The 24,696-nt window shown below is 37.0% G+C and overlaps 1 protein-coding gene across 5 annotated transcripts in view; it reads right to left on the bottom strand.

Annotated features, from left to right (window-relative positions):
* Positions 1-24,696, bottom strand: part of ARMC2 (armadillo repeat containing 2) — a 389,015-nt gene that overhangs the window by 70,295 nt on the left and 294,024 nt on the right. For all 5 annotated transcript variants that reach the window (XM_074187300.1, XM_074187301.1, XM_074187299.1 and 2 more), the window contains one exon: positions 21,560-21,780. In XM_074187300.1, coding sequence (XP_074043401.1) covers positions 21,560-21,780 — 221 coding nt within the window. The remainder of the gene's footprint in view (positions 1-21,559; positions 21,781-24,696) is intronic.

The following is a 24,696-nucleotide window of genomic DNA, read 5'->3' as shown; positions in this document are numbered from 1 at the left end:
AGATATGTTGACCTGGGCAAGTCACTTAATCCTGTAAAGTTCAGTTTCCTCATCTAGAAAATGAGTTAGAAAAAGAAATACCAAACCATTCCAATATCTTTGCCAAGAAAACTCCAAATGGGATTATGAAGAGTCAGTCATGACTGAAATGATTGAATAACAAAAAGATTAAACCAGAAAGATAAAAAATAGATGAAAAATAGAAAAGATCTATATATATAAAACATATAAATAAATCTATCTATATATAATATATAATATATATATATATTTTTATAGAGAGAGAGAGAGAGAGAGAAATCTATATAAATCTATACATAAAACACTTCTTCCCCTTCAAAGACAGTGGAGTAATTGCTTTTTAGGCTCTAAAAACCATAATCTTATGTGTGCTACATCAATAAGAGGAAATAAAACTAGAGGAGGAAAAAATGGCAAGAAAATGGACGAACAAATATATAGAGAGGAGGTTCACGTTGGAGGCAATACAATTTTGAGGGCACTAACAGATCAATTTTCAAGTTATCTGCAAGAAGGATATGAAAGTCAAGAGAAAAACCCAAATTGTCAAAAAAAAGGACAATCAAGAAAATATTAGTAATTACTGACCTGCATGTTAACTGTTTCACCCTAACAAAATCTTTATAAGAATAATTTATATCCCAGAAAGGGAACAAGAAGGCTTCCTTAAGTCTATAGCTGACCACATCTTAACATTTATACATCTGTCCTTATATTTACCAAACTTGTTCTTTATTGATAATAAAAAAGTCATGATATTTGATTTGAATTTGGTAGGTAAAAAGTTTCTCCTCCTGTAAGCTGTCTCCCTTTTATGTCAAAATCATCGAAGATTCCTTTGAAAGATAAAATATAATTTTACTCCACATTAGTTATCAATATTAAGTGAAGTATAAGATAGGGAGATTATATGCTCACCAAAAGTCTGCCACTGTTAAGAGATGACATCTGCGGCAACGTACAAATAGAAGAGGGATTCCCTAAGAATAGGTCTTCCAGATATTCTTATTTACACATATCACTGGCCTATAATCCTAATGTAAACCCTCTAAATGAGATCAGTAATGTTTCACAAGAGCTTCATCCAATAATAAACACAAGAAAAATCAAGGGGATGAAGAATGCCTATTTTGTAGACTATGCAGGTGAATGGACAACCCATACAGCCAACCCATCAGTACATTCATCTCAACGATAAACTGCAAATGGAGCTGAGCCTGGATCTGAGTAGAAGAAAGAGATCAGGCTCAATTGTTTTATGATGGTGCATTTTACTTTTAATAAGTAAATTCTCCCTGAAACAAAGGTTCATCTTTGAGCTGAAATTGAAGGTTACCAAAATGGCAGAGGAAAAGAGCATGGGGTAAGTCTGGACAGGTTGTGACACATTACCATTAAGGAATTATGTTAAGTGTGACACATTACCATTAAGGAATTATGTTAAGTGTGATACATTACCATTAAAGAATTATGTTAAGAGAAGCCATGTAAAGGAGTAATAAGGGAAATGTATGAATGGGGGTGGGGAAGAAGACATAGTGACATAGCAAAAGTTAAAAGATAAACAGAGGAGAGTCAGCATTCAGACAGTGTCAAGAGAAAAAGAGGGTGGAACCCTTGTGGTAGGTTTACATGGATTAGAGGCACACAGAAGGAGAAGCACAGATGGGTTACAACCTGTATCACTGCAGTGTACCCCTACCTCAATGAGATCACAGATTCATTAGAATACGAAGTATAAACCACAAACCCTACTATCACATTTCTAATCTAATAATCTCAACATGCAGTATGATAGATTTTGTGTTCAACACTATCAGCTATTTAGCAAACAAAGAAAGAAGACAAAGACATATCACATAAACCAAACAGACATCAGATAAGTTTTTGATAGGTTTTCATTACTTCAATCATTTTTTCTTAATAGTTTCAAATATATCTGGCTCACTTTAAGTTCTAGTAAAATTAAGCTGATATCCAGACTTGAGGGTGGAGGAGTACACTTACTTACAATACTGCCATACAGGCAGGAAAATAAAAAGCAGATCTTAGCAAAGACTAACATGCCATCCAATGTATTCCAGGCTATCACTTATTTCTAAAATGGAAAACTTGCATCATCTGACATTCATTTAGCTTGTACCCTTTCTACAGAGATATAGGACAGGCAGGCCAATGCCACTGGCTTATATCATCACCAGTAATGTCTCATACACTTCCTGAGCTAGAAGAGAACACCCATTTAAATCTAAATCTCCCTCTAAAAACTGAAACCTGGACTCTGACTGGAAAGAATGTCAACCTCTAAATCTCACCTAAAGTAAGACTACAAATAAGACTCTCAAAACAAAACAAAAAACACCCTACAGAATTTCAAATCCCATTATGAATTTTGGTGCAAACTACCTTAGATTCTCTATATTTTTTTAATTTTGTGAATGGAGCAAGCTCTACTATTCTACCTTCTATCACAGTGGTTCTTCAATCCTGAACATTCCTGCAATAAAATGGATGCTCACAATACCTTTTTTCTAGGCATTAAGATTTGTATGTTTTGGGGGGGAAGGTTCTCCTTACCTTTGGTATCCTTTCTTCTTGCAAATACCTTGATAATTGAACCTTCAGTGCCCTCAAAATGTATTGCCTCCAACATGGAATGCATACATCAAGTCTTTTAAATTACTGTTAAGTATAAGCTTAATAAATGTCAACCAACACAAATATCAAAACAATACAATGAAAAACAAAGAGTATTGTATATGACTGTAAACTTCTTCCTTATGTACGTTTTAGGGTGATGTGTCTAATTTTTTTTTAAATTCAAATTTAACCTGCTAGCCCTAACATTGACTTTATTTCCGTTCATATCAGCCCACTCCAACATAATTTACATAACTTCTGGAGCATTACACTGTCTTCTGGAGCTATTACTTTGTCAACAAATTTCCCTTTGTCCTTGAACTTTTCTACCAAAATCCATTCCATCGCCTTACTTTCACTCAAAGTCATCTTTCCTCAGATGATACCATATCCCTTTCAACACTCCTCTCACTTCTCTAGACTCACTGGTCGGAGGATGATGAGACATGATACCACTCCTTCTTTGAGGTCTGGGCAATCCACAGACTACCAACCACTCTCTTCCCCATCTTCCATCAGCTATGGCCAAGTGGAGAGTGTGCTGGGCTTGGAGTCAAGAAGACTTGCTATCTGTGTAGACTCATGACTCTGGGGGCAAGTCACTTAACCTGTTTCCTCATCTGGTTGTTGTGAGGATCAAAAAAGATGATAATTGTAGAAGGATCACCCCGAGTCTCATAAATCAGTGATGGAAGTCATATGATCAGAGCTTCCTTAAACCATATTCATTCCTCAAATTTTCACAGCTCCAATTAAGTATTTTTCCCTCCTTCTATCTTAATGTCTAACTAAATTAATGGATAGTGAATAGAAGTGAGGAAGGCTCAAATCCAGCCTCAGATACTTACTAGCTCTGTGTAAACCTCTATTTCTACTAGAACAGGAAATAGCAAACCACTCTAGTATCTTTGCCAAGAATGATGCCCATATGGCAACATAGTCAGACATGACTAACTGATAGAAAAAAGGCTAATATATCCCTCTACCTAATTAATGCTCTCTCTATCTCTTTTAATACCATTCCTCACTGATTCTTCTCTAGATACTTTCTTATGCAGTAATTCTATTCTCCCATATCTAAAATTTCAACTGATCTCTTTTCTTTATCTGTAATTATGTTTGCATTTCCTCAATCCTAAAAGAAAGGAAAAACCTTCCTTTGATATTTTTTGGCACATTCAATTGTTTCTTTGGTCTCCTCTCTTTCACTGCTCAATGTGAAAAAGGTATCTATGTCCAATACCTCTGCTTTCTCACTATCCATAGCTCTTTGCTCTCATCAATGATGTCCTAATCATCAATTCTAAGTCTTTTTTTTTTGGTCTTCATACTTCTAGCCCTCTCTACAAAGTATGAAAGTGATGTCCATTCCTTATTGCTTTCTACTTTCTCCTTCAGTGGCTTCAGGGACCCCCTATTTATCCTGGCTCTTTTCTACCTGTCAACTACTTCTGATTCTCTTATTCTGTTGATTCCACCCTTTTCCAAGTTCCTCAGAGGTCTGTCTTCAGCCATCTTTTCTATTTTCGTCCCTTTGGTAATTTCAATCATTCTCAAAACTTCAACTTACACCTCTAGGAAGAGTTCTCTCAATGTGTATCCCTTGTTTTGAACTGCCCTATTCTCTGAACTGTGAACCTGATGCATCAACTATCTCTGGGGCTCCCTGAATTAAACATGTCCAAAACTCTTGTTCATCCTCTTCTGCCTTTATTATTGTTGCTTTTACCACCATTCAAGTCACTGTCTCCCATGTTCATAGCCTTTGTGTTATCACTAACTTACCCTCCTACCCCCTTTTTTGTATCCAATTAACTGCCAAAGTCATAATTATTACCTTTTTTCATGGTTATTAGAACTACAGGATTATAGGTCCAAGACTGGACAGAATCTCAGGAGCTGAATTCCAGAAGGGTTAACTTGTCCAAATTCACACAAGAAATGAGCATCAAAAGTGAGATTTGAATATAGATTCTCTGACATCAAAGTCAGTGCTCTTTCTTCCCATATATCTAAGTTCCTGGTAATCCCAGGCTTCAAATTCAACATACCCCAATTCTGGCAGCTCCATATCTCTCTTTTTTTTTGGAAGTCAGCATTTTATTTATTTTTTTAAATTTATTTTTTATTCTCATTTTGTACAAATTTTTTTTACATTAATAAAATATTCTTGTTTACAAGTAAACAATACCCCTCCTCCCCCATGAATATTAGATAGACTTGCTTGGGTGAAAAAAGGAAAGGGGAGAGAAAAAATTAAAATAAAAAAAATAATAATAGTAATAATTGTACGTATGGCCAGGTGGTGCAATGGACGAAGCACCAGCCCTGGAGCCATGAGCACCTGAGCCCATATCCAGCCTCCTAAACCCAACAATCACCCAGCCGTTTGACGTGCAAGCCACCCGATCCCCACTGCCCTGCAAAAAAAAAAAAAAAAAAGACCCAAAATAAAATAAAATAGTAATAATAGTAGGGGTGGCTGGGTGGCAGACAGAGCATTGGCCCTTGAGCCAGGAGCACCTGGGTCCAAATTTGGCCCCAGACACCCAAAGATCACCCTGCTATGTGGCCCCATGCAGGCCATCCAGCCCCACTTGCCCTGCACCCTCCCCCAAATAATAATAACAAAAAAATGTGCTTCAGTCTTTGTTCCAACACCAACAACTCTGTCATGGGTGGATCTCATTCTTTATGGTAAGTCCATCACAAAAGTTACTTCTATATTTTTCCACCGTTGCCATTGCTGATCACAACTCCCTCCTTTCTTATTTCTCCACTACCATGTACTATATTTTTCTCTCTCCTTTCACTCTGACTCTGCTGTAGGGTCACTGAGTGTTGCAGCAGACAGATCCCTGGTCCTGGGGCCAAGAAACCCTGAGCCCCCATACCACCCCTTAGGCCCAGAATCCACCCAGCCCTGTAGTCCTGGGCAGGCCATCCAATCCCAGCCCCTTGCAAGAAGTAAGAAAGAAAATGTGTTATATCTGACCACTCTCCCCACACGGTCCATCCTCTCCTCCTTTATTCACATCCCCACCCCTTCCCCCTGCTCCCACCTCCTTCTTACTCCAGATGTCTATACCCCATTGAGTATATATGCTGTTTCCTCTCCTAGCCATCTCTGATGAGAGCAAAGGTTCCCTCATTCCCCCTTGCCTTCCCCCTTCCATATCATTGCAATAGCTCATTGTAATAAAAAAAAAAATCTTATTATGTGAAATATCTTAGACTATTCCCCCTCTCCTTTTTCTTTCTCCCATTCCATTTTTTCTATTGACTCCATTTTCACACCATATTTTATCTTCGAATTCAGCTTTCTCCTGTGCTTCAACTATAAAAGCTCCTTCTACCTGCTCTATTAACTGAGAAGGTTCATATGAGTATTATCAGTGTCATTTTTCTATGCAGGAATGCATGCAGTTCATCCTCATTAAGTCCCTCATATTTTCCCCTTCTCCTCCAATCTCCATGCTTCACCTGAGTCCTGTATCGGAAGATCAAACCTTCTGTTCAGCTCTGGCCATTCCAAAAGGAACATTTGAAGTTCCCCTGGTTCATTGAAAGTCCATCTTTTTCCCTGGAAGAGGACATTCAGCCTTGCTGGGTAATTCATTCTAAGCTCTTTTGCCTTCCGGTATATTGTATTCCAAGCCCTACGAGCTTCCAATGTAGTTGCTGCTAAGTCCTGTGTGATCCTGACTGCAGCTCCATGATATTTGAACTGTGTCCTTCTGGCTGCTTGTAATATTTTCTCTTTGACTTGGGAGTTCTGGAACTTGGCTATAATATTCCTGGGGGTTGGTTTCTGGGATCTCTTTCTCTGGGGGATCAGTGGATTCTCTCCATTTCTATTTTGCCCTCTGCTCCCTCAGGGCAATTTTCCTGTAGTAATTCTTTGAAAACGATGTCAAGGCTCTTTTCCTGATCATGACTTTCAAGTATTCCAATAATTTTTAAATTATCTTTCCTAAGTCTGTTTTCCATATCAGTTGTTTTTTCAATGAGATATTTCACATTTTCTTCTAATTTTTCATTTTTTTTGTCTTGGAGTATTGATTCCTGATTTCTGGTAAATTCATCAATCTCCCTGAATTCTATTCTTTGTCTGAAGGATTTGTTCTCCTCAGAGAGTTTTCTTATCTCTTTTTCCATCTGGCCAATTTTGCTTTTTAAAGCATTCTTTTCCTCAATAACTTTTTGAACTGTTTTATCCATTTGACCTAAGCTGGTTTTTAGCATGCTATTTTCTTCAGCATTTTTTTGGATTTCCTTGACTAAGCTGCTGACTTCATTTTCATGTTTTTCCTGCATCTCTCTCCTTTCTTTTCCCAGTTTTTCTTCCAACTCCCTCATTTGATTTTCAAAGTCTTTTTTGAGCTCTGTCATAGCCTGATCCCAATTTCTGTATTTTCTTGGAGTCTTTAGATGCAGGAGCTTGTGCTTCCTCATCTTCAGACTGAGTATTTTGATCCTTCTTGGGCTCATTTGCAAAATATTTCTCAATGGTCTTCATTTTGTTTCCCTTCTTGCTCATTTTCCCAGCCTGGGCCTGGTTTGGGGTGCTTCCTGAGCTTTTGGGACACTCCCACAAGGGTCTCAGTGTGTGAGGCTCTGTCCTCCCTCCTGGTCTGTGAATGACCATAAGCGCTCCCCTCTGCCATGGGGCTGAGGTGGGGGGGGGGGCTGCTGTTCTATGGGGTGGCCTAGACTGCGATCAGGATCTGAATGTGGTCAGAGCCCCAGAGTCCGGTTCCAGAGGCAGAGGACAGAACTCTGCAGTCTCTCTTCACTTCCCTCCCTCAGCTCAATGGGCTCATGCCCTGGAGGCTCCTGCTTACTGGCTCCCCCTGCGCTTCTGTTTCCTGGATCAGGCCTGCAGAAAGACCAAGCTGCTCCCTGTGTGCCCCGAGGGCTGTGCTCCACGTGCTCGCTCTGGCAGAGGTCCCCCACTGTTCCCCCACTTTGTGCCCGGTGCTCCCCAGGGTGCAGCTCTGGAGACTCCCCTACTGCTGTGAGCCGAGGCTCCCAGTGCCCTGGGGCTGCCTCCAGGAGGCTGAAGCTCTTTTGCTCTGGTGGGCCACCCCTCCGGCAGGCCGCCTCTCCGATCCCGGGGAGCAGAGCCTTTCTGCTCTTTTCCAGGTTACCTTGAGTAGGAGAACTGCCTCACTGGGTCCCTTTGTGGGTTCTGTCTCTCGAAAGTTTAGTTAGAGTACTTAGCTGATGAGTTTTATCAGAGAGCTCCTAAGACTTGAACCCTTCTTGTCGCCATCTTGGCTCCGCCCCGCTCCATATCTCACATTCATTTTATCTTCTCTATATTCAAAAACCATCTCTAATACAGGTCCTCATTAACATCTATATTAATTATTGCAGTGGTCATAATTAAAAGACTGTCTCATTTCTACATTCTTTCTCCCCTTCCATTCTGTTCTCCATACTACTGCTAGTAAAAAAAATTTTTTGCTTATGCATAAAACTGGTCAAATTATCTTTCTCATCACATTCAAGTTAGATCAATGTATACCATGGAAACAATGTAAGATTAACAGAATGCCTTCTAGGGGATGGGGGGTAGGGGGGAAGGAAGCAAGATTAAGGGAAAAATTGTAAAACAAGATAAATAAAATCATTCTTAAAAAAAAAAACTGGTCAAGTTAGTCCCATTCAAAAATTTTTCAGTGCCTCTATATTGCTTACTGAGTAAAATAAAGTTCCTCCACAATTTGGCACCAAACTTGCCTTTCCAGACTTAATTCACATTATTCCCCACCTCAGACTCAATGCTTCAGTCAAACTAAACTACTGTCTGTTCAATGAAACACATAGTGTCTCCTATCTCCACATTACATTGTTCCCATAGCCTGTAATATTTTTTTCCCTTTTCTCTCCCTATTGATTCAACTCAAAGACTCTACTATTAACCATTCCCTAATTCACCAGGAAGGTTAAGAATCATAACCCTCAGAAGTCTCTCAGATATATATATATATATATATATATATATATATATATATATATATATATATATATACATATATATATACACACACATATACATACACACATATACATACACACACACACACACACAACTTTCACATATTATGTGATACTATATGAGTAATAATCTTTGTTTTTGTCTATCCCCTTATTAGACTATATGCTCTATGGAGGATAGATTTCCCCAACCCCCCAGTACAGTGTTATAGGTATAAAGAACAGGGATAGGGATGGAAATAGTAATTGAACCAGTGATTTCATTGGCATAGGGATTTCCCAGATGAATCTCCTCAAATCTCCCATCTACATCTAGGCAATGATATTCTTAGAAAGTTGCCTGGAGCACTGAGAGGTTAAGTGATTTGACCAGGATATATCAGAGGAAAGGGCCTGATAACACAATTAGGTAGCTGATATATTGGAAGTGAAATGATAACCTTTAATCCCTCAAACTTTAGACAGAACTTTGACACTTCATCTTGTATAATAAATCTAATAAATCTTTTGGTGTATATATAGTGACCTAACAAGATTCTATCTGGGACCTTCTTCTCTTCTGGTGCTACACCCCCTGCCTAGGCACGTGGTCTAGTTTCCTAGCTTTGAATTACCACCAATATTCTGATGACACATACATATAAAGAAATATATATATATTATATAAAACCCATAATCCAAAATCCCTCTTCTGAACTCTTATATGATGTTCTCTATTTATTTATTCTTATTTTTGTACAGATGATTTTTATACATTTCTAAAATATTCGTTTAAGAGTAAACATAATACCCCCTTCCCCCCAAAAAAATATAGACTCACATGAGTGATAAAGTAAAGAGAAAAAAATTAAAATTGAAATAAAAATAGTAATAATAATTATAATAATAAGTGCAGCCAGGTGGCGCAGTGGACGGAGCACCAACCCTGGAGCCAGGAGCACTCGAGCCCAAATCCAGCCCCAGACACCCAACAATCACTCAGCTGTGCGGCCCCAGGCAAGCCACATAGCCCCATAATAATAATAATAATAAATATAAAATGTGCTTCAGTCTGTGTTTCAACACCACCAACTCTGTTGAGGATAGATCACATTCTTTAGGATAAGTCTATCAAAAAAGCTACTTCCATATTTTTCCACCGTTGCCATTGCTGATCACAACTCCCTCTATTCATACTTCCCCACTACCATATACTACATTTTCTCTCTCCTTTCACTCTGTTCCTCTTCTTAAATGGGTAGCTGAGTAATGCAGCAGACAGATCCCCGGCCCTGGGGACAAGAGGCCCTGAGCCCACATACCACCCCTTAGGCCCAGCATCCACCTGGCCCTATGGTCCTGGACAGACCATCTAATCCCAGCCCCTTGCAAGAAGTAAAAAAGAAAATGTATTATATCTGACTACTCTCCCCACATGGTCCATCCTCTCCTCCATCACTCACATTCCCCTCCCCTTCCCCCTGTCCCCCTTCTTTCCTTCTTACTCTAGATGCCCCCATTAAGTATATATATATATATATATATATATATATATATATATATACATACACACATATATATGTGTATATATATATATTCTGTTTCTTCTCCGAGCCACTCTTTATCAGAGCAAAGGTTCCCTCATTCCCCCTTGCCTTCCCCCTTCCATATCATTGCAATAGATCGTTGTAATAAAAAAACTTATTATATGAAATATCTTAGCCTATTCCTCCTCTCCTTTTTCTTTCTCCCATTACATTTCCCTTTTAGCCACTGACTCCATTTTTACACAATATTATATCGTCAAATTCAGTTCTCTCCTGTGCTTCATCTATAAAAGCTCCTTCTTCTACCTGCTCTATTAAATGAAAAGGTTCATATGAGTATTATCAGTATCATTTTTCTATGCAGGAATACATGTAGTTTATCATTAAGTCCCTCATATTTTCCCCCTCTCCTCCACTCTCTATGCTTCACCTGAGTCCTGTATTTGAAGATAAAACTTTCTGTTCAGCTCTGGCCATTCCAACAGGAACATCTGAAATTCCCCTGGTTCATTGAAAGTCCATCTTTTTCCCTGGAAGAGGACATTCATTTTTGCTGGGTAGTTGATTCTTGGTTGCATTCCGAGCCTTTTTGCCTTCTGGAATATTATATTCCAAACCCTACAATCTTTTAATGTAGTTGCTGCTAAGTCCTGTGTGATCCTGACTGCAGCTCCACATTATTTAAATTGTGTCCTTCTGGTTGCTTGTAATATTTTCTCTTTGACTTGGGAATTCTGGAACTTGGCTATAATATTCCTGAGGGGGTTGCTTTTTTTGGATCTCTTTCTCAGGGAGATCAGTGGATTCTCTCAATTTCTATTTTGCCCTCTGTTTCTAGGATATCAGGACAATTTTCCTGTAGTAATTTTTTGAAAATGATGTCAAGGCTCTTTTCCTGATCATGACTTTCATGTATTCCAATAATTTTAAAATTATCTTTCCTGAATCTGTTTTCCATATCAGTTGTTTTTTCAATGAGATGTTTCACATTTTCTTCTAACTTTTCATTCTTTTGGTTTTGAAGTATGTCATGATTTCTCATGAAATCAGCAGCCTCCCTCAGTTCCATTCTGCATCTGAAGGATTTGTTTTTCCTCAGAGAGCTTTCTTATCTCTTTTTCCATCTGGCCAATTCTGCTTTTTAAAACATTCTTCTCCTCAATAACTTTTTGAACTGTTTTTATCCATTTGACCTATGCTGGTTTTTAACATGTTATTTTCTTCAGCATTTTTTTGGATCTCCTTGATTAAGCTGCTGACTTCTTTTTCATGTTTTTCCTGCATCTTTCTCATTTCTTTTCCCAATTTTTCTTCTATCTCCCTCACTTGATTTTTCTTTTTTCTTTTTTTTTTTGGTAAGGCAAAGGGGTTAAGTGGCTTGCCCAAGGCCACACAGCTAGGTAATTATTAAGTGTCTGAGGCCAGATTTGAACTCAGGTACTCCTGACTCCAGGGCTGGTGCTCTATCCACTGTGCCACCTAGCTGCCCCACCTCGCTGCCCCACCTCACTTGATTTTCAAAGTCTGTTCTGAGCTCTGTTACAGCCTGAGCGCAATTTCTGTTTTTCTTGGAGTCTTTAGATGCAGGAGCTTGTACTTCCTCATCTTCAGATTGAGTATTTTGATCCTTCTTGGGATCATAGACAAAGTATTTCTCAATGGTGTTCTTTTTTCTCTGCTTACTCATTTCTCCAGCCTGTGCCTGGTTTTGGGGTGCTTCTTGAGCTTTTGAGTATTATTGGGACTCCCACCCCCAAGGATCTGTGTGTGTGAGGCTCTTGTCTTCCCTCCTGGTCTGTGAATGACCATAAGTGCACCCCTCTGCCACGGGGTTGAAGTGGGGGGTCCTGCTGTTCTATGGGGGGGCCTAGACTGCGACCAGGATCTAAATGTGGTCAGAGCCCCAGAGTCCTGTTCCAGGGACAGAGGACAGACCTCAGAAGTCTTTCTCTACTCCCCTACCTAGGCTCAGCTTTCATGCCTGGGGGCTCCTGCTTACTGGCTCAGCGGCTCTGCCTGTTTCTGGTTCCTGGATCTGGGCTGCCCTGGCCAAGCTGCTGAGTGCCCTGAGGGCTGGGCTTCACACCCTTGCTCTGGCAGAGGTCCCCCTGCTGATCCCCCAAGTTGTGCCCAGTGCTCCCCAGGGTGTAAATCAGGAAACTGCCCTTGCTGCTGTGAGCCACGGCTCCCAGAACCCTGGGGTTGCCTTTGGAAGGCTGAAGTTCCTTCACTCTGGTGGGCCACCCCTCTAACCCTGTGGAGCAGAGCCTTTCTATTTTCCAGGTTACCTTGGGTTGGAGAATTGCCTCACTGGATCCCTCTGTGGATTCTGTCTTGTGAAACTTCAGTTAGAGTCCTTATTTTATAAGTTTGGAAATATTAGAGAGAGAGAGCACCTAAGAGAGGATCCTCTCCTGTCACCATCTTGGCTCTGTCCCCTTCTATCATTTTCTCAAACATCTGTTAGACATTTACTCACTGTCATGGAAGGGCTTCAAATTCAACATAGCCTAATGGAATTCACTATTTTCTCTCAAAAATGTGAATCTTTCCATGTATAACCTTACTTGCTGTTAAGAGTAAGGGGAACAGGAGGGATGGTGCACAATGTGGAGCTCAAAGGCTTACAAGAAATGAATGTTGAAAACTATCTTTAGATGTAATTAAAAAAAAAAGAAAGAAAAAGTGAAAAGTGAAAACAGAGCTATTCATCTAAGTTCATAGGATTGTAGGATTATTGATTTAGAGCTAGAAGGCATCTTAGAAGACTATCTAATCCTACTTTCTATTTTTATAGATGAAGAAACTGAGTCCTCAGAGGATTAAGTAATTTGCCCAAAACAACCAGGATAGTAACTCTTCTTCTTTGTCTATCTGTCTGTCTGTTTCCATCTCTCTCAGTTCAGGCTCTTAGTACCACTTGTCTGGACTATTTCAGTATGTTCCTAACTTTGTTTCCAATTCCAATCCTGTCCAGTTCAGGCCTATCAAGTTGTCTTACTAAACAATAGATCTGACATCACCCTCTCAAACTTTCATGGGTCCCTAACAAAAACACAAACATATTACTAAGACTTTCCATTTAAGGTCCTCCATAATTTGGTTTCCATCTACCCTTCCAATAAATTACCTCAAACAATCATACTTGATGTATTCTGCAGAGAAGGAACAATGATTTCATTAATACAGCACACACTCTCACATTCAGAAATTTCTTCTATTATTGCTGCTTCATACTTTCTTTGCCAGCTTCTGGGTTCAGAGAGTTATCTAGAGCAAATATTGTTGTGACTTGCCCAAGGTCACAAAGCAAGTTTGTTCCAGAGGTGAAATCAGCACCCACTTCCTCCTAGCTTTAAGTCCAGATCTCTGTTCACTCTATCACACTTTCCTGCTTTCATGTCTGTGCAATAAGCCCCTCATGCTTACGAAGTACATTTATATATATATATATATATATATATATATATATATATATATATATATATATATATTTCTATGATTTTATATATTGCTCATGAAACTGACATAAAGAGAACAGAATATCTGGTGGCATTTTTGCCTTCATCCCAGTTATTAATGTTATTCCATTGATATAACTTATGTACAATACAAGACAGAAAATAATAAGGATAATAAAAATAATAGACAGTATTTAGAGAGCACCTAAAAATATAATCCCATTTGAGCCTTATAGCAATTCTGAGTTTTTTTATGATCCTCAGGGGGTCCTCAGTCAGACTTTGACCTCAGGTTTTCCTGATTCCAGGCTCTATTTATCACACCATCTAGCTGCCTCTTAAAATGTTGCTTCTGCCCAAAGTTCTACTAGAACTGTTAGAACTGTTAGAGCTTGCAGAACTTGTCATTGTCAATGCCTGGCCAAAGATCGGTTTCACTGGGAGGCCCTTTAAAAATGGAGTTCACTAGCTCAACAGACAGTAGAACTAAGAGAGTTGTGAACATGAGCCTTAACAGCAGGGTGGAGGAAGAGGAAGAGAGGCAGTAGGGATCAGAGGAGGGGGAAGGAAAGGAAAGGTGGGGAGAAGGCAGAGGGAGAGAAGCAGGAGGTTGGAAGGGGGAAGAGAGGGAGGAGAAAGTAGGGCGCTTGAGAAGAGATTGCTCTTTGTCTTTTCTTATGTGTCTTTACTGGAGGGCACAAAAAGAGAAAGAAAGCACTTCTCTCTTTGCCCTAAACCCTACTGGCCTTGGCATCCTGAAACAGAGTTTCATGCTTTGTGGGAGATGCTGAAGCCAGCAGGGAATAGGCCAAAGAGGTCAAAAAGATAGTGAACCTCTAAGGGGTATAAGCATTGGCAGCAGAAAACAAGGGGAATTCAGCCTGGCAACTGGAGGGTAAGCTCTGTTGGAGATGCTGACACGGAATTCACAACTTCCCCATTCATCCCTACCAACATCACTACAAAAAATATCCAGAAACCAATTCTCTGAGCACCAAGTTCAGAGATCCTCGAAAGGTCTAAGCTTATGGTTCAGAAGGGCTCAGACTTTTCTTAGCACTATTAAGTTCCAGTGTTTGGAGCCAAATAGGTTTTTGTGGGCTGTTATCACTTTTAATATAACATTTATTTTTTGTTTGTTTGTTTTTTTGCAAGACAGTGAGGTTAAGTGATTTGCCAAGATCACACAGCTAGGTAATTATTAAATGTCAGAGGCCAAATTTGAACTCAGGTTCTCCTGACTCCAGGGTCAGTGCTCTATCTACTACGCCACCTAGCTGCTCCTTAATATAACATTTCAACAGAAAAGCTGAACTTCTCTTCAATTAAGCAATTTACAAAATGAACTTTTGGAGCACCACACATTTGTCTATTGGTTACTGCCTGTAGAAAATTAACATAAATGTCTTAAAAACCATTATAGTCCCTCACTTCTCCTTTTTAAAAGAAAAAGCAAAAAGTAATTTCATAATAAAGTCAAATGCATTTAAAAATGACTTATCATTAAAATGTTATTTTAAAAGATTATCATCATCAACATGATGAGATGATAATGAAGAATATGATCACAAAGGTGGAAATTTCAGAAATATTAAGTAATCATATTATATTAGAAACACTGGCTCTATTTCTCAATCAGCTAAGAATTCATAACAATATTCTCTGATGCTTTACTGCCAACTGTAAAATGCTTTACTTCCTGCTGGTGATATGAAAAAATAAACACAATCACCAGAGACCATAAACAGAGCAGTGTCAAAAGATTGAAAGATGAAAGCCACATCATTTTTCAACCTCAGCAAAAATATCTCTATTCACAAAAGCATATGAATATTTTGGATCAATGCCCAACTGAGACCATGCATATGCCAAATCATAGACCTATGTAGCAACTCAAAGGAGTTTCATATCTGACATAATTAGCACAATTCTGGCCGACAAAACAGAAAGGGATGAGAAGATCCTACACACACACACTTTCTCTCACTGTGTGTGTGTGTGTGTCTGTCTGTCTCTCTCTCTCTCTCTATTTATTTATTTGTTTATAAGAAACCATATTGTTTTGATTTCCTTATTTCCTTATTTATTTGTTTGTTTGTTTATTTATTTATAAGAGACCATGTTGTTTTGATTTCCTAAGGAGCTTATTAGAGTACTGAGACAGCAAAGACTAATAAAGACTAATAAAAAGAATGTATTCATTCACAGTTCTACCATAACACCAGGTACCTAACTTAAGTTCACAATCTGTTCTCCTTTCAATTTTACTTAACTTAAAATCTGGTGCCCTTTGTTATCTATGAATCTAAAATGCTTATTACTTTGAATGCCACATGGAAATCATCTTTAATCCTGATCTACATTTAACACTGTTCCTAGGGTTTCTGCTTTCATATTGTTTGTTTTATTGAAACATTTCTGTCAGGAATTTCCTAAATCATGATTTTTGAGACCATGGGTGAAAGGCATATGGAATAGGGTGAGTGCATATGACACTAAGACTTCCAAAGATAATGCTTTAACAAATGAAACCTTAATCAGAACCAAAGTCACGTGGTTATTGGGAGACTCACAGGAGATAATATGAAAAAAACCTCTGCAGTATACATATACTAACTAGTATTATTGCTATAGTTTTTATTATAAAGTAATGAGATAGATTAATCAAATCACATGTATAAAATACAATTTAGCTACAAATTACACATTATCCAATAAAGGAAAAGCCTAAGAGATATGATGTAGATATGGAAATATTTCTCTTAGAGTTTTAAGTCATTAACTGACATTCAGATATTACATTTTAATGTGTAACTCAAAAGAATACCTTACATACACGTAATATCACATTCAATAAATTCTTGTTGCTAAATGAACATAACCTTAAAAACCTAGCCACTGTTCTGGTCAACAGAACTTCTTCTTCTTCTTCTTTTTTTAGCTTTTTCAAGGCAATGAATGAGGTTAGGTGGCTTTCTCAAGGCCACACGGCTAGGTAATTATTAATTATTAAGTGTCTGAGGTCGGATCTGAACCCAGGTGCTCCTGACTCCAAGGCTGGTGCTCTGTTCACTGCGCCACCTAGCCATCCCTACTGCGCCACCTAGCCGCCCCCAGAACTTCCAATATAATGCTAAGCGAGAACTATCATTTTTTCCTCTAATTCTAAAGGAGTGAATTAGTTAAACTCACTTTTACTCTTGAGTAAAACAAAGACTTAAAAAAATTAGAATTGTTTTTATTTTTAGGATCTATTTTAGTTCAAATCAAATAGCTCTGGTTAGAACATAAATCAAATGACATCTAAAGTCAAGCTAAAGATCCATTGCTCAAATTTTAAGTTCAGTTCTAGAACTGTAGTATTCCAGAGGAGGAAGATTGGAATTTGGCAAATCTAATTAAAAAAAAAAGCTTTAAATAGAAAAGGAAGGGAGAGGGTGGAGAGAGAGAGAGATAGAGAGAGAGAGAGAGTGTGTCAATGTGTGTGTGGGGGGGTGTCTGTGTGTAAGACTAGCTATCTAAAGCAGTTTCATTCTAAGAGGAACAACAGTAATAGGATACTCAAATATTAAAAGGAGGCAAAAGACACTCACAAAATACAGACTCTATTGTGAAAGATGCAAATTTGACCTCACAATTATAATCCTAGACTCAGTAGGATGGAATCCTTTGTTGAAATATAACCTGAAGAAGACATACCTTATTCAGTAAAATTAGGAGAGGTAAAGAGAGGTGTAATAGCATTGTATATTAAGTTATTAAACTCATGGAACTATATTGTAATGCATTAAGTACAAACCAATAGAACCAGTCATTGGAGTACACTAAAGACTACCAGGCTAGAAAGGGGAAAAGAGATGCATTCAGGAAATACACCACAAGCACAGACTCATGCTACGGCAGAGATCTGTTGCTTGTTTAGTTATTTTCAATTGTATCCAACTCAATTGTATCTGACTTCTGGAGTTTTCATGGCAAAGATATTGGAGTAGTTTGCCATCTTCTCTAGATCATTTTACAGATGAGGAAACTAAGGCAAATAGAGTGAAGTGATTTGCCCAAGGATACACTGCTAGTAAATATTTGAAGCCAAATTTGAACTCTGGCCTTCCTGAATTAAAGGCAGTACTCTATCACTATACCACCTAACTTCCGAGAGAACAGACATCTAGACATCAGTAGAAATCTTCCTTGAAGACAAAAGTCTATATTGGATTTTATGATAAGTTCACTTCAAAAGGTGAAGAAAATGAGAACTTCTATATCTGTTCTTGTTGGGATGAAAATAACTGCTCCATTAAAACTGATGACTGAGAAGGAGAAAAGAAAGTTAGACATAGATTGATATAACATTATTTTTATGGAGAAGAGATTTCAAAAGATTCAAGGAAAGGTAGAATCCCCATGGCCTAAAACTCTAAAGAAGACAACCCAAGAAAATGGATACACTTACAAAAAACAACTAGCAAGAAGGAAAAGGAGGCATTGTGAAAAGAGACTGATGTGGATACACAGGAAAATCACCAACCAATTTAAATCAAGATATAAAGGCAAAGGAAACAAGGTCAGGAAATGGGCAAGATAAGAAATTTCAGCATACTTCTATGAGACTATAAAAAGGAATATGGAACATAAAAATTCAAGTTGAGATCAGACTGTTAAAGAAATAAAAAATTAATAATAATAAGGGAGGTTTGCTGTTAGATGTTTTCCTTCCTTGTCTAGATGAGTTCACATCACCACCAGGTCTATATAAATTCTATCAGGGACTAAAAAACTTAACTACTGTCAGTGGTCTTTTAAGGATTATGTAGAATGAGGTACTACTGCAGGACTAGAGAAAGACAAGTGATATATATATATATATATATATATATATATATATTTATTTATTATTTTTTTTTTAAATCACTAAGCTAAAAAACTAAGCCAATGAAAGTGATGGCTTTGGCTCCTGGAAAAATTCTAAAATGTATTATTATGGGGATAGCTAGTTAACATAAACAGAAGAAAGGAAGCAGTCACCTAAAAGATTCAATAGGTCTTCATCAACAACAGGTTTTATACTACATTAACATTTCCTTTTGGACAGGCTAATAGATCAGGTAAATCCCGTAGCTAGAGTTTACCTAGATTTTTTTTATTTAAAAAAAACATTTTGTTGTAAATTCCCCCCACCCACATTCAAGAATGAATCCTTCTTTGTAATAATAAATAAAAAATTAACCAAAAAACATCTGAGAAACTGACAATTTGTACAGAAACCCTTTAAATCTCTGTCACAAGGGAGAAGGGTGGTATCCTTATGTCTTCTCTAGGACCTTCCTTTCACCCCATTCCGCCAATTCTTAGAATTCAACTTCCTTTTTGTGATCTTTTCATTTACACTGTTGTTTTATTGGTGTATACTACTCTCTGGGTTCTGCTTATTTCAATATATATATATATATATCAATTTTCTCGTTTCATTTCTTCATATTCAAAATTTCTTTCTTCATTACATCCAAAAACATCTTATTTTTTTTTCAGTCATTTCCCAATAAACGGAAATCCATTTTGTTCCCAATTCTTTGCAGTCTATAATGGAGGGTATTTTCTGGTTTTGACTATTTTAGCATATATGGCAGCAGTGAGATTGCTAGGTCAATGGGAATGGGCATATTGGTCACCTTTCTTCCACAATTCCAAACTGAAATTCAGAATAGCAGACAATCTCATAATTCCACCATTAAGAGGGCATCAGTGTTCCTGCCTTTCTACAGCTCTGCCATCATTGGTTGTTTCCATTTTTTTTATTCCATCTTTGACAGTTTGCATGGAGTAAAGCAAAAAACATTAGAGTTGTTTTAATTAAAATTTCATGTTAGTGATTTGGAGCATGTTTTCATGTGGCCATTTATAGTTATTTATAGTTAGGCCATTAACCTTATGAAAACTTTTTATATCCTGTAAGCAGTTACTTATTTGGGAATAGCTCCTGTTGTTATAGGTTTTCATTAGTTACCTGAATATTTTGGATAAGACCTTCTGCTGACAATACTTGATGCAAATATTTTTCCACTCCACTATTTTTTAAATTCTGTCTTTACTGATTTTAATCATGAAAAAGTTTTCTAATTCTATACTAAGTTGTATATGATCTCTCTCCTATGTTTGGCTAAGAATTTTAAGTGCTATACTTGATCTTATGACAAAATTTTCAAGGTGTGACTTTTTATTTTGACTTCTTATTTATACATAAATATATAGATACATACAAATATATATATACATTTATATGATTTAAGATGGTGATTTAAACTTGATTTCTGCCACAATGCTTTTTAGTGTTTCTAGCAGCTATTTCCCGATAATTTATGTTCTTAATTTTATTAAGAAGCCTTATATTACTGTTTCTACTTAACTAACTTACTGATCTACTACTACTACTACTACTACTACTACTACTACTACTACTACTACTACTACTACTGCCATCCTTACCCAAAAATCATCCTTAGTGATAAAAAAAAATCAAGACATGGGCAAAATAGCATTTAAGCAAAACTAAAAACTCAGTAAAATCTGATATATGTAATATTCCACAATCAGTTCTGCAGCTCTGCAATGAAGGTGGGAAATACATTTTCTCATCTCATCTCCAAGGATCATGGTTGGTCATTATAAACCCAACATTCAGCTTCAATATTTTGTAGGAAATTTCAAGACTCCAAGTAATCATATATATATATATGTCTTTGTGCATGTGTATATGTGTGCGTGTATACATATGTATACATGTGTGCGTGTGTGTGTGTGTGTATACCAACAAAATTATACAATTTTACTTTGTTTATATTGTTTTATCCTACTAATATGAGCTCCTGGTGGTTAAAACAGTAGCTAGAGCAAGGGTCCTGGAGTCAGGAGGATCTGAATTCAAATCTGGCCTCAGACACTTGACACTTATTAACTGTGTGACCCTGGGCAAGTCATTCAAACCCAACTGCTTCACAAAAAATTTAAATAATAAATGGAAATATATATTTCCATCTAGCAACACAGTAGTAGGAGCTTAACAAACATTACCTAATTTCACCTTTATTCAAAGATTCTTCTATATTGTAGTGAGTTGTTTTGTACATTAAATGATTATTATTATGATCTAATAAGAAAAAGCCTAAGCCTAAAGAAATAGGAAGGAGACATGGGGATAGGCTATGGTTCCATGGTCATAGTCCAAAGAAAAGAAACTCCCTTGAGTTTTGCTTTTATAGTATTATAAGAATGAGTATGAATACATGACTAATATATTTAACATGACTGTACCTGTATAAGCTATGTCAGATTGCTTGCTGTTTTGGGTAGGGGGAAGAAAGAGAGGGAGGAAAGGAGAAAAATTTGGAATTTAAAATCTTATAAAAATGAATGTGGGGGGTGGCTAGGTGGCCCAGTGGATACAGCACAGGCCCTGGAGTCAGGAGTACCTGAGTTCAAATCCGGCCTCAGACACTTAAAAATTACCTACCTGTGTGGCCTCGGGCAAATCACTTAACCCCATTGCCTTGCAAAAAACTTAAAAAAAAATGAATGTGGAAAACTATCTTTATATGTAATTGGAAAAAATAAAAATACTATTCATAAAAAAATGAATATGTATGTCATAGGTGCCCATGTAATAGGTGATAACTGGTCATCTATAAAGTTCAGAATCGTTTGCCATTGAGAATCCCTAACCTAAATAAATATTTGTTAAATGTTAATAAAAGCACTCTTTAAAACAAATTTAAAATTAATAAAAACTATTGTTTTAAAATATATTTTATAAATTTTAATGTAATGATTATAACTATGTGTATACACAGACATAAACACACACATACACAAATATATATTTTACTATTCCTGTTTAAAGGTTAAAATACTTACCTGGACTAACAAGTGTCCCGAGTTGGAACATGCCCCAGATTTCCTCATGTTCTCATTTATCTGCTTCATCAAATGTAGCAGTATTTCAACAGCACCTTTGCTGATCATTTCATTAAGAAATCTTGGATTCCCAGAAATGAATTTAATAGCCCCCATGCAATACAAAAAAGCCTCATTATTCATTTGAAGGTCTTCCACTCGCAGCACCTCCAACAATGAATCTGGAGAAAAGAGGTCTAATTAGAAGGAATGTGATTCATTTTTTTATTATTCAAATTTGTTTTAACATATTTTTAACATATTTCAAATACTGAAAATATAACTTTTGAAGCACATGAATATACATATATATGCACACACACACACACATATATATATATTAAGAATAAACTTATTATTGATGAGTCAGAGTCCACAAGCAAATGCTTTTGACAGTGTTATTAAATAGGGCAAAGAGAAAACCTATTTCTATCTGCCCAACTAGAACTATTATTATTCAAGCCAGTAACATATTAGGGAAAGAAGTTGTCCCCATTAACCCATGAATTTTTAAAAGGGGTTATTAAATGCCATTCTTAATGATTATTTTTCCAAAATTCATTTAGTCATAAAAGCTTAGGTTTCTAGAGAATAACATCAAAGGGAATTTCAGAATTTTATTTCAGTGCCTCCTTTAAAAATGTATTTGTTACTAAGCAGAAATCCTTTGTGGCACAACATCAGAGTCAAGAAGAAAAACAGTTTTATGCCCACAACCAGTATCAACCAGTCTTTGGATGATCTTTCAGAATGATCTTCGGTAGCAAGAATTTACACTGGAAGTCATTTAGATGAAGAAATAAGAATTAGTTAGGGGCAGTATGACAAATGGTTAAGTCAAATTCTATTTACATTTGGTCAAATTGGTCTGGCTTTCAACTCAGGCAAAAATCGCCTTGGATCATGAGTATTTTTCATGAATCAATGAGCACTGCTCAACAAGGTGAGCCCCAACATGCACAAAGAATATTTGGAGAAGATATTAATTCTATGAAAATGAAATCTTCAATTGCCTCATAAATCCCAACAGGGTATGGATGGCAAACTGGTGATTGGTAGAAACCCAAATCTAGGAACAAAATTTCTATGAAACAACAGACCAACGAAACAAACATAATTTAAGACACGAAGCTCCTCCAATACCTCCCCCACCAAAATAGCCTTCATTTCTTTTGTATGTGCTTTGAAATATTTCTTTTGAATAGATATTGTACCACCTTGTCTCCTTCAACAGCCTAAGTTCCTTAAAGACAGAGGTTATTTTATTGGTTTTATATTTCCCAGTACCTAGAATAGCATCTGCCCTCTAGTGGATGCTTAATAAATGTTTATTGAATGAGGAGACAAAAGGATTTCAAGAAAGATGAGGATTTCCTTGAATTATGGATTAAAAAGCAAGTAGAGCCTTGTTCCTAATTCAAGGCAGCAAAGGCTAGGAACATGATGGGAAATGATAAGAAAGTAGGGTCAGTTACTACAATTATGAGCCTGCCATCACTCCTTTCTTAATTCTAGAGCCTGGAAATGTTCTTCCATGCTTATATCTCCCCAAGGAAGTTCTGATCTAAAAAAAAACTAAAAATACTTCAGAGATCTTCCTGGGGTGAGGAAAATCAGGGTTTGTCATTGTGAGTAACTGGATGATGATCCTGGATGCCAAAAGCCAGCCTTAAGTTCCTAAGGACATTTGCCAAAGGAAGCAGATCAATCCTGAGGTCAAATGGATACCTGGGAAAAGAATCATTTTGACCATATAGTATAAACTGAGTGGTTTATGACCTGAGAATGGCAAAGTAATAAGAATTTAAAGTAGTCAAAAGTCAAGTGTAACCAAGAAACAAGGTATTCTCCAAAACTAGGCAGGTCCTTCCTACCAAAGTTGACAATGTGGTAAGTAAAGGACTAGGGATATGTGGGGGGAACTGGAAAGAACATAGAGGAGTCTGAATCCCAGTTCTGTGACTTCCTGCCTATGTGGATTTGGACAACTCATTTAACCTCAATCTAAAAAATTGTGGAATTGTACTAGACCCCCACTAAAGTTTCTTTCAGTTTAACTTCTATGATCCTGTAGTCTATAGAAAGCTAGATTTTTGGGAAGAAAGTCCACAACAAAATGACAGTTTTAAATTCATATTTTGTTTAAAGTTATTTTTAACAGTTCCATCTTTTCTACCCCTACATTCTCAATTAATTAAAAGTTAGACATTTCTTATTTTAATTTGTCCACTGACAGGGAAAAGATATACTTTTTCTTTCTTTTCAAAAGGGACCTTCAAATTGTTTTCAATTTTCTTGTGTGGTTCCTACAGAGTTTAAGTTAATCCAATTCATATAATGACCACAAAAACTACAACTCAGTTACTTGGTAGGGAATATCACCTCAAGAATTTTCTTTTTGCTGACTATGCCAGAGATTTTTAAAGCAGATAATGATCTTTTGAAGGCTTTTTCCATGTATTCCAAAAACATAGTAAAAATACACTTTGAAACTAAAAGGTCCCAAAACTCCTTTTTTTTTAACTTATTCATGCTACCATCTATTTTTCTATCATTTCTATTATTATATAGAAAAGACTTAAGATCTGAGTACTTGTAGTCTAAAAAAGTGAACTACTCTTGAAGTAACTGATCATCCAAGTTTTTTTTAAAAAAAAGGTATGTTGGGGGTGTGAATAGAACACAGACCCTAGAGTCAGGATGACCTGAGTTCAAATCTGACCTCAGATACTTAATAATTGCCTAGCTGTGTGACTTTGGGTAACTTAATTCTCGTTGCCTTGAATAATTTTTTTAAAGGGTACATTTACCTCTGCCCAAAGGGCAACAGAACTGTACATACCCTTTGATTCAAAGCAATACCACTTCTAGGTCTGTATTCCAAAGAGATCATAAAAAAGGAAAAAAGATCCACATATACAAAAATATTTTATAGCAGCTCTTTTTGTAATGTCAAAGAACTGAAAATTGAGGGAACACTCATCAGGTGGGGAATGGTTGAAAAAATTATGGTATATAATTGTGATTGAATACAATTGTTCAGTAACAAATGATGAGCAGATGGACTTCGGAAAGGCCTAGAAAGACTTGTGTGAACT

The sequence above is a fragment of the Macrotis lagotis genome, chromosome 5 (genome assembly GCF_037893015.1).
Source record: "Macrotis lagotis isolate mMagLag1 chromosome 5, bilby.v1.9.chrom.fasta, whole genome shotgun sequence".
NCBI classification, from domain to species: Eukaryota; Metazoa; Chordata; class Mammalia; order Peramelemorphia; family Peramelidae; genus Macrotis; species Macrotis lagotis.
The sequence above is the reverse complement of the archived record's forward strand: the minus strand, read 5'-3'. Positions and strand labels throughout refer to the sequence as shown.